The sequence below is a fragment of the Coturnix japonica genome, chromosome 8, assembly GCF_001577835.2.
Source record: "Coturnix japonica isolate 7356 chromosome 8, Coturnix japonica 2.1, whole genome shotgun sequence".
NCBI classification, from domain to species: Eukaryota; Metazoa; Chordata; class Aves; order Galliformes; family Phasianidae; genus Coturnix; species Coturnix japonica.
This window is the reverse complement of record NC_029523.1, coordinates 7,138,878-7,151,249: the sequence shown is the minus strand read 5'-3', so window position 1 is coordinate 7,151,249 and position 12,372 is coordinate 7,138,878. Positions and strand designations below refer to the sequence as shown.

General features: G+C 43.8%; 1 protein-coding gene across 3 annotated transcripts in view; it reads right to left on the bottom strand.

The window, feature by feature from the left end:
* The window catches only part of RGL1 (ral guanine nucleotide dissociation stimulator like 1), a 59,228-nt gene extending 47,130 nt beyond the window's left edge, over positions 1–12,098 (bottom strand). Inside the window, exons 1-2 of one of the 3 annotated variants that reach the window (XM_015869824.2) lie at positions 11,932–12,098; positions 11,059–11,169 (exon numbers count right to left, since the gene is read on the bottom strand). In XM_015869824.2, coding sequence (XP_015725310.1) covers positions 11,059–11,169; positions 11,932–11,958 — 138 coding nt within the window. In that variant the 5' untranslated portion in view covers positions 11,959–12,098. Of the gene's footprint in view, positions 1–11,058; positions 11,170–11,931 lie in introns of those variants that run through there. The other 2 variants (XM_015869825.2, XM_015869827.2) reach the window with 2 other exon arrangements.
* Between the last annotated feature and the right edge of the window lie 274 nt (positions 12,099–12,372).

Genomic DNA, 12,372 nt, shown 5'->3' with positions numbered 1-12,372 from the left:
TAAGTAAAACTGTGGCAAACATGAACAAGTGAAAACTCTACCAGGCTGCAACCCAGCAGCTTGACAGAGCTCAAGGTTGGTGACTGCTACCAACTAAACCACTAAAAACCTTCACACCTTTGGTCAACAAAGCAGTCAAAGGGTATCTACATGGAATCATAGAATAGGTTGGAATAGACCTTAAAAGATCATTGAGTCCAACCTTGACCCAACCATCCTACCCTAACATCCTCATACACCCTATGGGCAACAGAGGGTTCAGGCAACCAAACACAGAGAAACTAAGTGCCCAGCCAAAATGGTCTGTTGAAAGTGCTACCTTCAAAGGTCACACTGCAAGAAGGATCAGAGGAAAGATCTGCAGGCTTAGAGTAGGCAGAACACTCAATCTTTCAGCACGACACTTGGAAGCAGCAGCAAAAAGCAAACAATTTGCAATGTATAAATAGAGGGTACTGAAAAAAGTCAAGGGACATTATTCTTCCACTGCATAAAAGGTCTGATGAGACCACATGTAGAGTACCGTGCCCTGTTCCAGCTGTCTTATTTTTAAGGCAGCTATTATGAAGTTGAATGGGGCACAGCAATGCACACAATTCCTACATTTGCAGAGCCTCAAGCAGCAAAGATGCAAACATTCATTTTATGCATGAAAAAAAGCAGGATCTGAGCACCCAAAGTTCTCATCAAGCAGCATGAGGTTGTAGGAGAGCAGGCCCACAGCAAACTCCCAGGTCATGTTGCAATACGGCCCTGACATCTTCAGGACATTTGAGTTCTCAGGATTCTTTTTACAAGTGCCTGTGTTCAATTTTATTCTGCCTCGTTAAATATTTGCTACAAACAAATAGAAAACAGAACTTTAAAAATGGCAACACATAATAATTGTCATCTTAAACTAAACCAGAGGATTTTCCTTCTGACAACTGCCAGATGTTACAGACCAAGGTGAAGAAATAACATTCATAACATAAAGAATAACCAATCTAAAAGGAAAGACTGCTCAGTCATGGGAAGTATTTGTTTTACACCTAAATAACAAAGAGTTATGTGGCTGTTTTAACCATCTAGGCCATTGGACAGCCATCATTAAGTCCTTACATCAGTTCTGCTTGCACTAAACCCCAGACTGGACAGTCCTCACCTTTCTAGCACCTCTCCAAATGCCCACAGTCATATTCCACCTGCATATCCTGTTTCTAGGTCTCTTCCCTTAGAGATGAGGGTACAATGGAGTTACAGTATCCTCTTGTAACAGTGTTTTCTAAGCTCTGCTCCACTCCTGCCTACTGCAGCCTGATATTTGAGGTTGCTGTCACAACTGCTGCTGCAAGGTGAATAATGTCTTGCACAGAACCCGGGACTCTCAGATGTCCAGGTCTTCTCAAACGGTTCTAATTAATTCACTTCTGGACCTAAATTGTTTCAGTGTGCTGCTACGCACTGTTAACCAGCTGCACATATGCTACATAAGTGCGGAAGATACCCATGTGATAAAAGAATGAAGCCACCAAATACCAGCCTGCAACTCCGACAATTAATCGATTTCCTGAGAACTTTATCTAATGCTTCAAACTCTTCAACAGCCTCAAAAGAAAAAAAAAAAAAAAAAAAAAAAAAAAAAGAAAATAAGCGGCTTTTGAATAAAATATAACACAGACTTCATAAGTCAGCCCTAAATGTAGCGTTACCTGCTGGTGTAGCACTCGTGGAAAACTACCGGCCACAACATCTCTAAGAGTTTCTGTGGCCACTGAACATGAAAAGAGACTGAAAAGTTTGTACATAAACATACATCAAAACATCACTGCTGTGTTCAAAGAATGGTTTGTCAGCCTGGCTCGTATCCACTGGACAAGAGAGTTTTGCTGCTGGTGGAGTAATGTACAAATGATAAACCATTTCAAACATGAGGGGCATTCTGCTTCTCTGATCTAAACAAACCACAACACCAAAGTTAATGTTTTATGAGCTCTGAAACTATCTTCCTGGGGTAATAAACAACGCTAAGACATCACACTTACTCTGCCTCTTGTCTACAAGAGGCTACACAACAGCTGCACAAAGACAAGCAAGAAACCACACACCAGCTACACAAGGACAAGAAAGAGTATGAATCACACTCTGTCAACATCCATTTACCCCTGTCACACAAGGTAACACTACTGCCTTTTAGGAGCTAGGCCAAAATCTGATTGTTTGTGATTATTTCCACACACAGCTGTGGACCCTTACAATGCTGGCTATAGGAAGCTGTGTATTTAGAGAATAGATTCCTACACTGGTAGTAAAAGATGCACATTCAAAACATGCATGCACACAATGTCACTAGACATATTTTTAATTAACTTTAGCAGGGCTGAATTTAAATCCAAGCATGACTAACACGCTCGCAATGCTTCAGTCTGTTTCTTAAATGAAAACATCAAACCCTAAACTGTAAAAATAATGGTTTCTCCAGGGCTGTTCTCTCTGCAGCATCTCAGCTGAGTTCATATGCTGCTTCTCCCAGGCTTTCCGATGACACATAGCCACATTCCTTGCCAACACTTCTTTAACCCAACAAGTGACCTAGATCTTCCAACATTCAGAAGGAAAATGCCAGTTTCTCTTCAGAGCAAGCTGATTTTTTGTTACCCCTTTCCCTCCTTTCTTCTTGGAGAAGCAAGCAAAATAAAATCCCCCTGATGTTAGAAGCAGGACAGTTAAGATGCTATAATTAAGGCAGAATCTTTACCATCCAAGAAGCATAGTTAGAAAAGACAGGCATCCTGGCTATCAGAAGAATTCCAAGGGGATATCACTTGCAGTACAGAGTGTTGTTATGTCCCCACATGTCATAGGTAACCTTAAAGTATGTCAGAAGTGAGCTTTCAGATTGAAACAGATTGGCTGAGAGATTTCCAAGACGCAGTCACAAACAATCAGTGCAAAAACAGAACAGTGCAGTCAACAGCAACATCTGCTCTTCTGAGGCTCCCTTACCTCTCATTATTCCACTTAGTGGAACAGTCATTAGCAGGAGGTGCCTCTGCATAACCATGTAGGAAGATAAGCTTCCGCTGTGTCTCTTTCTAATTCCAAGTGGCCAAGCATCCTACTGCCTCACTCACTGTTAAAAACATGCAAGACTAAAGCACTGTAATCCTGTCACTCTCTGACTGTTTGGAATGTGAGGTTTTAAACACAACCAAGAGCACAATTTGGTGCTATAAAGCTAGTTATCCTTCTTATTGTGCACATTGCATCTGGGACTGTGAAAAGACAGTAATATTTCAGGCTTTCATTTTAAAAATCAGAATAAGCTCAGGTCTCATGTTCAAGTGTTTGTTGCGCAAACACCCAGCTAATGACTGCATCAAAGTGTGCTACCTGGAATATCCCTAGAGCAGAAAAGCATACCTGAATGAGGAAGTAAGGAAAAAGCAGTTGTTAATAAGGGCTATGATGCTACTGTACAACTATGACCACAGCCAAAGGAAAGGGCAGGAGGAAAGAGCCCAGTCAAAACCAGAAGGTAAGCCAAGTTAATTCCAGGGCTTTTTTTTGATAACTGTGTACCTGTTCATGGATAAAATCATATGATTCTCTCTGAAATCTAACTGTGTTCCTTTGTGGGTCTCCAGCAGTTGGCAGGTACCTTCTGCCACAACAAATCAACATGAGTGCTCTCCATCTTTGAACCTCCATCTGCAAGACAGGTCCTCAGAGAAGACAGCATTCTGAGTGCAACAGCAGGGTGCCCGTCAGCTCCCTGTCAACTACTTCTGCCAAATACACAGAACTATATAGCCCAGCCTTGGGCTCAGTGGTCACAACAGGCAGCAGGAACCTGATTCCAAGCAGTCTGATTTAGCCAAAAAGAGACCAACAAATGTTACAAATCAAGAAAAAAACAGAATGCTACAACAAGGACAAAGATCAGCTAAGTGCTGGCCTACCGATTGCACAGGAAACTACACTTGAGAAGAACATCTGGGACTAAGAGTAAGACAAAAATAAATCACAGAGCTGGCTTAAAACTTCATACAGGAGGGCAGGATCAGGCTTGGAGAAAATGTGAGGCTTTGCATGTTCCTAAAATGTTGATGGTTCCAGGCACCATTTAAATCTCAACCAGTATTTAGGAGATCAGCATTGGAAAGAAAATAAGTCCCAACTAAAATTTCTTTTCAGACTTGTTTTTCAAGTCAGGGAGAAACTTATATCCCAGGTCCCAACTGCAATTAGGCAGTTCTGTACCATTTCTTACCCAGCTCTCCATCACAATGTACACGACTACATTCAGAAGCCAAACATGTAGTTACATGCAGCACAAGACAATCATTCAAAAATCAGTTTTAATGCAACATGATATTCTCAGGAAAGGTACTTATCAAACACTATCAGTGCTAGGAAAATACATTAATATTTAACGACAGAGTTGACGCTTCTCACCTTGTTCCCTTTCAGAACCTTAGAGGCATTTGCCTCTAAGCTTTGCATTCTTTAAAGCACCCTTTTACAACAAGGTGTTTATAGTTTTGAAGAATACATTCAGCTGTACAACCAATGCCATAGCATTAAAGATGGCTTGTGATAAGTAATCTTTTGAGTCAACAGACCCCAGAGTCAGAAGTCCAGCTGTGGCCAAAAAGGAAAGCAGAAGGAAAAGAAAAGTGTCTCTAAAATCTGCCATGAGGAAGCTTATGATTTCACTGTTATCTGGATATTTAAGACAGAAAGGAAGAGAAGTCTGTGTCGTCCATTAGTACACTGAGAAACTTAATACTTGAGAACTGGCTCACAAAGCTTAGCAATCATTTAAGATGCTGATGTACAGGCCTTGCATGGCTCCTCTGAAGCATTGGGCTCAGGGGAACTCCCATTTCTGGCTGCATTTCCTGAGACCTGCCCTAGTAAAAACTCCAGAGGCAAGGCACAGGTATTTTCCTCACTTCTTTCAAGGTAAGGTAAAGTACTATGACAGGAAGAGCACTTGCAAGCATTAAGGAGCCCCTCCTAGCTCTCATTGCTCTCTGCTTCCCTCAGATTCCTGGAGCACTGGACACAAGTTATCCACCCTTCCCTATAGCCTGTGGAAGGGGCTATAAAGCACTCCAGCTGGCTGACAGGGGAGTTCTGCAAAAAGCAACTTCATTGGACTCTGAAAACTCCATTTTTCATTCTGTAATTTCTTGTCTATCTGCCCATTCCACACCCATATGCCTCTTGTTGCTCATTTTCTGTAGCTCTGCATCCTTTCTGTTATTCTTAGCCCACTGTTCCATCTCCTCCATTCCCACACCAGTATTTCCCAACATTTTCTAACAGCACTCTGCTACTTCTTTGCATATGCTTCTCCACAGTCTGTTTAACAGTGCACATTCACACATCCACACAAACAAGGGAAGAAGAATGAAGAGTGCTTCACGCACCTCACTGCTGTCACCTCCCTCCTCCCCTGCAGGTACCTCCTCTCCCACCTGCCCTTCTTTTGCTGCTTCTCAAACAACTTTGAACATAAAATGACATCAGTAACCTCCACAGAGCAGCCTCTCCAGCACCAGGACAGACTATCAGCACAGCCTACCTTGAGCTAAGCAAGGCTTTACAGCCCCATCTTTTCTTCATCAGCCTGGTTAAGACAGTAGAGACTTCTACCACAAAGTGGCTTCAGTGCTAATGCTGTACAGTTATTTGCTTTCTTTACTCTCCCTGCAGTGCTCCCACTATCTCGTTGATCTGATGATTTGAAACTGTATTCATTTTGTTAAGATAACCAAACTATACTCTTCAGATAATAGTCAGACACAGCTGCCATTTTCTTGATTATCCTACAACTCCTAGTTTAAACTGACTCGAAAGCAATCAGCATTGCAGTCACACTGTGGACACCATACAAGGAGAACCATGTTTCTCACCTCTGCTGGTAATCACCTAAAACACCTGAGCATCACTTCTGCCTTTCTGGTTTACATTATCCTCATGGGTCATGTGAAGTTTGATTGGTTAAAATGTCCCAAAATTGGAAGGAACAAAAAATGACAATGATATCAGCCTACAGTAGAAACTTTAATTCTTTCACAAGCACATCTTTGTGTTCTGTGCTATGTAACCTCAACCTGCTCCAGTTAAACCAACCCCAATTGTCAGCCTCGCATTGTTTTCTCCTCTGCCAGACCATTAGATTTTGTCAGCGTGCTTCAGCTTGTAACTAACCTTAACTAACCTTAATGAACACGTGACAACAGTTCAGTTGCAAGTCTGACCTGCAGAACTCCCACAGGCAGCTGTTTCCAGACCAACAGTTCCTCTTTGCTTCCTAGCAGTATCTACTGCTTTGGCTCAGTTCATTCATTTCTTCCTGCCTACATCATCCATCCCTTTCTCTTTCCATCACTGTAGGGTCCATTCTGCTCAACCCTAGCTCTGGTAGATCTTCACTGGATGTACCCACTAGCATCTGGCACAAACACAAGCACAGTAAAACCCCCCCACCCTTTACTTCACTTTTATGCTCTCCATAGTCAGACAACTTCAATATTTCAATTCAATCTCATTCTACATCTGCAGTCCTGGCTCCTGAAACTCTCCAACCCTCATTCCTCTTTGCAAAGGATGCCTTGAACAACTCTCATTTCCACATTTCTGCAAGCGTGGGATTTTCTTGCCTGTGCTCCTCCTCTGATCCTGTCACTTATCTGACAGATCCCATCCCATTCCCTCATAACTCTTTCTCTTGGACACTTTGCTTCTCACATTCCCATCACTCACTTCTCCCATTCAAAATTCTCTCTCTTTCTCCACTGACTTCCCTACTTGCTGCTTCTTCCCTTTGCTTTCAACTCCCTGTTTACTTTTCAGTTTGTGATTTACAGTAAGTCATTGACCAGAGTTCACCTTTTCCAGAGCTCATACTCAGCATACTGCTCTTGGCAACAGAAATTAAGGGGTTCAGAAGCTAATCTACTTATACAGCTCTACTCTTATCTACTTCTGGCTACAGTATGATTCAGCAGCTGGTCTCTCAGCCTTGTTTCATGAATACGTGGCTGACAGTTCAAGACCAAAAAAAGACCACAGAATGCTAAACTCTTCACCTGCCTTTTCCGCTTTGCTGCCTTTACCTCCATCCCATCTGACATGCAGGGTGACAGTCTCTCTGTGGGCTGCCTTTACATCCTCAGACATAAGCTGAATCTCATTTTGTAGGTTCTTTTTGTGTCATAGTTTTATTCAACCTTCTCAACCATATCATTAAAACTCTTTGCTGCACTCTCTTTCCTGTTAATGATAGGTCTTTTTTATCTAGCCTGATGTAATTCATTCAAAATGATGCTGAACATCCACTCAGAAGGCTGCTGTGGAAAGAAGCACTTCTCCTGACCCTATCATCCCATCCATCCAATCCTTCAACTCCCCATCCTTCTCTAATACAAGTTAGCTCATCAGTCTGTTTCCATGGCCTTCAGTGTTTCTGGATTGTTCCTAGTCTCCATACCACCTCTCCCGCTCTCACAACGATGCCTTCTGCCACACATCTATTCTGGAGACACTTCCACCCACTTAGGTTTAGATAAAAAAAGAAAGAAGTCTTCATGCTTTCTCCCGTTGAACTTTTCATGCTCAGTAGGGATCCTCTTGAAACACCCCCACAAAAAACACTTGGCTTTGGAATATTTTCCTAAGACTCTCTGTTGCCTTGATGTTTACCAATAACTTGAAAAGCACCAAGACTGCTGTGAGATCCACTGCACTGCCTCAGACACTGCCCAGCAGAAGAGATAATATATGTACACGGACATGCCTTATCTTATACACAGTCCGTACATATTTTTGGTCAGGGTAGTCCTTTTGTGCAGCATCTATCACAACGCTGAGCTACTACTGGGGTTACTAATCCTCCCTAATACCATAGTGCCTAAAGTCTTAATCTTCACTAAATATTTAGTGACTAAGCATTTAGTGACAAAACCAGTCATTAGTATTGGCATCCTTTGATGTCTATGTTAAATTTAAAGCTGAAAATGTGGTGTTTATACAAAAGCTTCACACTTCTGAAAGATACGGAACTACTGATGTCTGTGTAAGTCGCAGCCTGTTTATCTTTTCCTTTAATTAAATATAGAAGTTTGAAAACAAGTGTTCACAGTGCTGAAGCTGTACTCCTACAACAAGCTTTTAAAGAGCCCATTCCCCCACAGCAGGGGTGAGCATTCAGAACCCTGGATGGTACATTAGGGTACAGAATATTTTAAAAAGTGTATTAGCCCTCTCGAAACATAAATAAATAAATAAATAAATAAATAAATAAATAAATAAATAAATCTAAAGTAATTCACTTACTGGTACCTCTTCAAGAACATATTTATGCATAACTTCCAACAAGGGGGGTAATGGCTGTTTATGAAGGTGGATGGTGATAGGACAAGGGGGAATGGTTTTAAACTGAGATGGCAGGTTTAGGCTGGATATTAAGAGGAAGTTTTTCACACAGAGGGTGGTGAAGCACTGGAACAGGTTGCCCAAAAATGTTGTGGATGCCCCATCCCTGGAAGCATTCAAGGCCAGGCTGGATGTGGCTCTGGGCAGCCTGGTCTGGTGGCTGGTGACCCTGCACATAGCAGGGGGTTGAAACTATTTGATCATTGTGCTTCTTTTCAACCCCGGCCATTCTATGATTAAGGAAATTGGTAATAAGCACCAACACGCTTGGAATAAGCAAGATGTTTTATGTTTCCTTTAGCAAAGGTTGTATGAAGTTTTCAGACACACCAAGTAATTCACCACCTAATGCTTTCCAGCTGAAACATCTCCAAAGCAGTTTACAAACACAGTACCACTAAGAACCACCCACTCCAGAATCACTGGACCAAACCCCTACTCTGATGCCACACAACATTCAATATCCACATGCAACTCGGAGGTTCTTGAAGAACTTTGGCTTTTCAAGTCACAAGGCACCTGACCCTCTGCAATAAACCACTAGAAACTCAGTGCCCCGCAGAAGGTCAAACTCTATAGACCTTTGCAGGATACAAACTGACACTGAATAAGTCACTGTTTTCTAAGCCTAACCCAAACATAATCAGTGACAGAGTTACCATACTTGCTACAATTAATGCTCAATACTTGCAGGTGCGCAAATACGTTATTCCCATTCTCTCCCGATGGCATCCAGTCTTCAACCTAATGAACCTAATGCCTGCGACACCAAGAAGGACCAGCACTGATAAATCCAACAGCTTTATAATTAAGCTCTATGAATTTCAAAGGCTCAAGGAAAATAAATAAATATATCATAAAACCCTGTAAGCTCCAGATTATAAGTAAATAAATAAATAATCACCTGATGGCAATTACAAAAGAGACAATTATGCTTTTCAGAGCAAAACCACAGGAGGTGGGGATGCCTATTCATAAGTAACGTTCTAGGTTAGAGGCTATTTGCTGGCCTTAGGACCACAGTAAAGCCATTAATAAAACAAGATCACAAAGAGCTTAAAATATTTTCTGTTCTGAAGAGCTTAAGGGAACAAAAGGCCCATATGTTTACAAATATCTTTAAATAAAGTGCATGAGATATTGCTGATTAAAGATGCCAGCCTGGAAGCTGCAGACACTCATATATGCCCTGCACAGGTGACACACTGTCCCACTAACAGGGCTCCATCTGACCTGAAGAAGCTTGCACTAGACATAGAAAGCCAAAAGCCACCTCTATGACCTTGCAGTCCCTTGTCTTCTTACTAAGACCAGCACCATAAACTGTGCCAGTGGTCTGAGCAACACAGAAACATTCTTCCTTTGAGAATATGATCAAGGCTTAGCAGATTCCTTCTGCACACACACAGCAACATGTCCGAAACAGGAGAAATGAATGCTATTCTAAAGGATGCTTTGGGGACATGGGCTCACTCACAGTGGCCTCCACCTCTTACAAAGCCACCATCTGGGAATCTTACAAGGGTGCAAAAATACTTCCTACTATTCTTCTATCAACCGTGGTGAAAACGGGAGGCAGAGATGGGAAATCTGCCACTCAGAGGAAGCAGATTTGAAATTATCTGTTCTGAATAGAACTCTGTGTACTTCTTGCAAGCATGGAAAAGTTCCCCCTTTTTAAGCACTATCTGTATGCAGGACAAAATTTGCTTATCTTTCTTGACTGTGGTTTCAGCATCGCTATGTTGCTTCATGACGTGGAACTTCACAAGAAAACGACTTGATATAAATCTCTGAGCAGATTTTAAAGTCTTTAAAATACTAACCCAGACATTATCACAAACCAAGTTCGTGCGTGACTGCCTTTGATCCGGAAGAAAATCTATTAACATAAAATAACACCAACGTTATAAGCACCACCTGAAGACCTGGCTCAGATTGCCACAGCTGCAGTGATTCCAGGGAAGTGAGGACATTTTCTATCAGCTGGGGACTTGGCCTGACAAAGGTAAAGGCACTCAGCAGCATGCCAAATTAAGTGCATGTGCATTTAAGCTTATTTCACTTACCACTAAAGCCTCCCTGCTTTGAAATATACCTTTGAAAAAGAGCACATAGCTGTAGCACTTGAAGAAATGCTGACAAGTAAAAGGGAACACCAACATTTCATCTGGCCCAGAAAGAAAGAGTGAAACAAGACCCAAATTTACATTCACTCAAACTTTGAGGAAGTTTCTGCTAACTTTTGAGAGACCCTTGTTAGTTAAAATAATGTGACTGTTTGCTTGGAGGACATGAAGCAAACTCCTAGCAACTGGAACAAGCCATAGCCCACTCCAAAATAACCATTAAATGCCCAACTTTTAAGATGAGACCAAAAGACAACCCTTTTTTCTGCATTAAGTATCATCCGATCCATGGCCACAACTGGTCAGATCTGTTTTCATACACATCAGTAAAAGAAGGAAGAGCCGACAGTTAAAAACAACTGTCCAGTGCAGTTGTTTTTAAACAGTGAGAGTCAGTGCTAGAAGTTAATATCACGGATTGGTGTGAAATCCAGCTCCCTGCAGCAGGTTCCAAAGTCCATGAGCAGCCTTCCAGAAATGCCAGCGCACCAGCTTCACTTACCCCGAGCCACCTCGCTCCTTTGTTGGCAGCTTGCTGAATCTGCACTCTTTTCAGGGTGACATGGTAAACAGCTCCCTCTTCCACCTCTTCACCCCAATCCTGAATTGAGCTCTGCCGGGAAAGGGAGAGAAAAACAGAGAAAGGAACTTTTCCCCTCTCCTGCAGACCACAATCCATACCAGGTGCTGAGGGCAGAGGATGGGCTGCACAAAATAAACACAACAATCACAGCGAGATGGATACTTTTAGATGGAGGGAACACTGGAGATATTCTTGGCAGGCTGTCCCTTCCTGTGGTATCGAGATACCCTGACTTTCCATTTAGCTATTTTTCCTAGACTAGCACATATTTCAAATAGTTATACAAAGTCTTTTCTAAGGAAACAGTTTGGTTTTGATTAGCAGCCTCTCTTCCCTCTCCCTCCCGCCCCCCTCCTCTAAAGCAATTAATCTCTTCGGCCTTTCGTTTCGGGAAGGAATGGCACTTTTAAAAACCGTTGCACGCTCGGGCGGATCGCCTTTACATTTTGAAGCCACAAGTAAGTAAAGCGCAGCAACCCTCCGCTCCCTCTGACAGGAGGCATCCGAAGCGCTGCGAACCTATTATTTCCAGCTGCAAAACAACTTTGCAGAGTCGAGGCTTTAAAACTCACAACTAACAGAGGACGAGAAAGAAAGGGAAGCGACGTCTCCCCGACTTTAACCGGACACGTGCCGGGACTATTCCACGCTCCCCAGACGAAGTGCAGCACAAAGAGCAACGCAGCCCGCACGACCCCAGCCGGGCTCCATCCCGCAGCGCAAACGGGCACCGCGACGCAAAGCCGACCCCGCTCCCCGCGGACACGAGTGGGGGGGGGGGTACCCGGTTACCATTTTAGCCTTCCACGGCAATCTCATTCTCAGTTCCTTCCCGGGAGCCTCGACGGGACATGCCGCAGTCGCCGGGCGCCGACTCCGCTCCGCCCCGTCAGCGGCCGCCGCCGCGGGCCGGCCCGAGCCGCGCGGCCCCTGGGCTCCGCTCCGCTGCGTGCGGGAGGGCGGGCGGCAGCGCCAGGCTCCGCCTCGGCCCGGCCCCGAGGTGTCCGGCCCCGCCGAGGGCTTCCTGTTAACGGCGGGCGGCTCCGGGCCGAGGGAAACGCCGTTTGTCTCTGCGGAACGAGATGTGCGGCACGGCCGCGTGCTGCGGGATCATGGCAGCCGCGCGAGCGTGACAGCATCCATCAGAGCGGCCAGGGGACAAAGGGCCCGGAGGGACCCCGCGGCCTCGGGGGCAGGGCTGCACGGCTGTCTCCGAGCCGTTCGAGTGTAAAA